The sequence below is a fragment of the Penaeus chinensis genome, chromosome 11 (genome assembly GCF_019202785.1).
Source record: "Penaeus chinensis breed Huanghai No. 1 chromosome 11, ASM1920278v2, whole genome shotgun sequence".
Lineage (NCBI taxonomy): Eukaryota > Metazoa > Arthropoda > Malacostraca > Decapoda > Penaeidae > Penaeus > Penaeus chinensis.
The window spans coordinates 11019846-11022345 of record NC_061829.1 but is presented as its reverse complement, the minus strand read 5'-3'; the positions used below and the strand labels follow the sequence as shown (position 1 = coordinate 11022345).

The 2500-nt window shown below is 30.9% G+C and overlaps 1 protein-coding gene across 1 annotated transcript in view; it reads left to right on the top strand.

Moving 5' to 3' along the window:
• Positions 1 to 2500, top strand: part of LOC125030403 — a 32818-nt gene that overhangs the window by 29482 nt on the left and 836 nt on the right. The window contains exon 19 of the mRNA XM_047620438.1: positions 1064 to 2500. This exon is cut by the window's right edge and continues 836 nt beyond it. Coding sequence (XP_047476394.1) covers positions 1064 to 1170 — 107 coding nt within the window. The 3' untranslated portion in view covers positions 1171 to 2500. The remainder of the gene's footprint in view (positions 1 to 1063) is intronic.

The window sequence follows — 2500 nt, the reverse complement described above, 5'->3', positions numbered from 1 at the left end:
TTTAACCATTACTTTACTTGTGTGTATGTATGTATATGTATAGGTATGGCTATATATATATATATATATATATATATATATATATATATATATATATATATATATATATATATATATATATATATATATATATATATATACATACATACACATACACACATACACATATATACTTACACACACACACATATCACATATACATACACACATATATAGGAGCATATGTATATGAATATACACTTGCAAGTAAGCAACACAGGTCCAGGATATCTGCTATAGAATTCAGTAAAATGTAGTTAGCATAATAATATTCAAGAAGTAAACCATAATTATGAAATTAAATACTCTCAATCTTTATTTTTGTCATATTTCAGTGTTAATGCTTAAGTCAAGTAGAAAAAAGTTCAGTATTTTAGAAACTAGCAAGGATTAATTTACTGAATTATATATATATGGTCTTTACTCCAGTATCCATATTAGCATAATTTTAAAGAGTTGAAGTAAATATGTCTTTAAATATATCAGCCTTTCAAGCTCATAAATTTGGTTATTTTTAACACTTAAGAAGTCTGTATAACAAGAAACTATCAAATAAGACAAAAAAGGGGAAAAAAATCACGTTTTCCCTTTAAACAAGTGGAATTTTATAAGAAAAATTTAAGTATTTGAAAAGAAAATGTATTTCTTAGTTATTGAAGTTAATATAGGATTTTTGAAGTTATCATGTTCTTTTGAAATTTGTCACTGGGGGAAAATTTACACCATTTTAATATCTAATGGTTTAGACATTAAAGCAGCATGATATAAATAAAGTCTGCTAACCTGCATTCTTTCTTTTCCTTTGCTAGTTTTGCTCATGCTATTGGCCTTCACTATAGAATGGATAAACTAAAGCAAGACCAGGAGTCATTCTTTTTAGTTAAATTAATAATTTTTCAGTATCTTCATTAAAAACAAAAACAAAAAAACTTTGAATAGGTTTAGAATATAGGATTTGCTTATAGCACTTGTATATGGCATTTGTTCTAATTTTCCATTTCTTTCTTTTTCATGCGGAAAATAGTACGAGCTCTTACAATGCTGACCAAGCAACCTAGTTCTTCCGACGATGACCTGTCACCAATGCAGCCTCTTCCTCTTGTGCAGCAGCGGGAAAACTACCTCGTCTAGACAACCAGACCCCAACTTCCTTGTCTGGGATACCTCGGAAGCAATTTCTCTACAAATTGGTTTCCATAGGGGGGAGGGGGGGCACAAGAACAGCAGCCTAGTCTAACATGTTATTTTTAAAACAGGATGTGAGTGATAATGAGACAGCAAAAATGTTTTGATAGTGTGAAAGTCCTACATAGTATAAAATACAACAACAAAAAAAACTAGTAGTGCTGTATGTTCTCCCTGTTTTCAAGTGTGATGGTCTTGACTGTCTGAAGGAGATGTATAGTAAGTAACATAGGCTTCCGGAGTCTCCTTCAGGTTTAATGTACTAGACGATGTGATGCGTTCACTTAGATTGTGAAAGAATTTTTATTTTATTTTATGATTATTCATGACACTATTGTGTGTGAAAGTGTATCAGATTTTTTTTCTTCTGAAGAAATGTTCTTTCAGAATTTAGAGTTGATATTATCTGATGCATTGGGGACATCATTCACCATTCTGATAAAATGTAATGTGTGAAAATGTTTATCTGACTGATGAATAATGCAGTTGCAGCTTGGTTTAAATGTAAATCAACATTGTACATTATAAACTGAAGAAGTTTTTTCCTCAGAACAGACATTACTTTTGAAGGATTGAAAGCAGTGATTAGAGTTTGAACTGAGAGAGTATGGGCTTTGGTTTTTGTGAAAAGTGAAGAGCCTTCTATGATTTTGAAGAAAATTTAAAAGAATAAAATCCAAAAGCAAAATATTTTCAAAATATTTTCTGAGCATTTATGCAACCATCATCAAATACACGTTTCCTTGTAAGGAATCACATAGTGTATACATGAAAAACTGCCTTATGGAAAACTAAATTAAAAACGTGCCAAGTGTGACTGAAGATGGATGGCTTCATTATGTTGACTAAATGTGATATAAAGGACATTTTGGTTTTTATTCCTTTTGTTTGGCTGCCATATCCTTACATACTGTAAGAAATGCTTGGACCTTCAAATGTTTCCTTGTTTGGATGCCAGTGAGAGTTCTGCATTAAGCTGTTCTTCCATGAGTGACTTTCCTAACACTTTAAAAAGCTTCATGTGTAAATTTAGCTTTCATTCATAATAATAAAAAGAAAAAAAAAAGTGCAATGCTGAGGATAAACTTTCCAAGAGACTGAAAGGTGAAGTCATTCCCCTTTTTCAGAATAAAGAAAGGACTTTTTGAAAACTGTAGTGTTCATATACTTGAGCTTCCAAATGGTATTGAAAATGGATTTCTTTATCTCCAGTTTTATGGTGAATGTTGACATGTCTGTACTGTACTACCAATGAGATAAGCTAACTCATAGACCT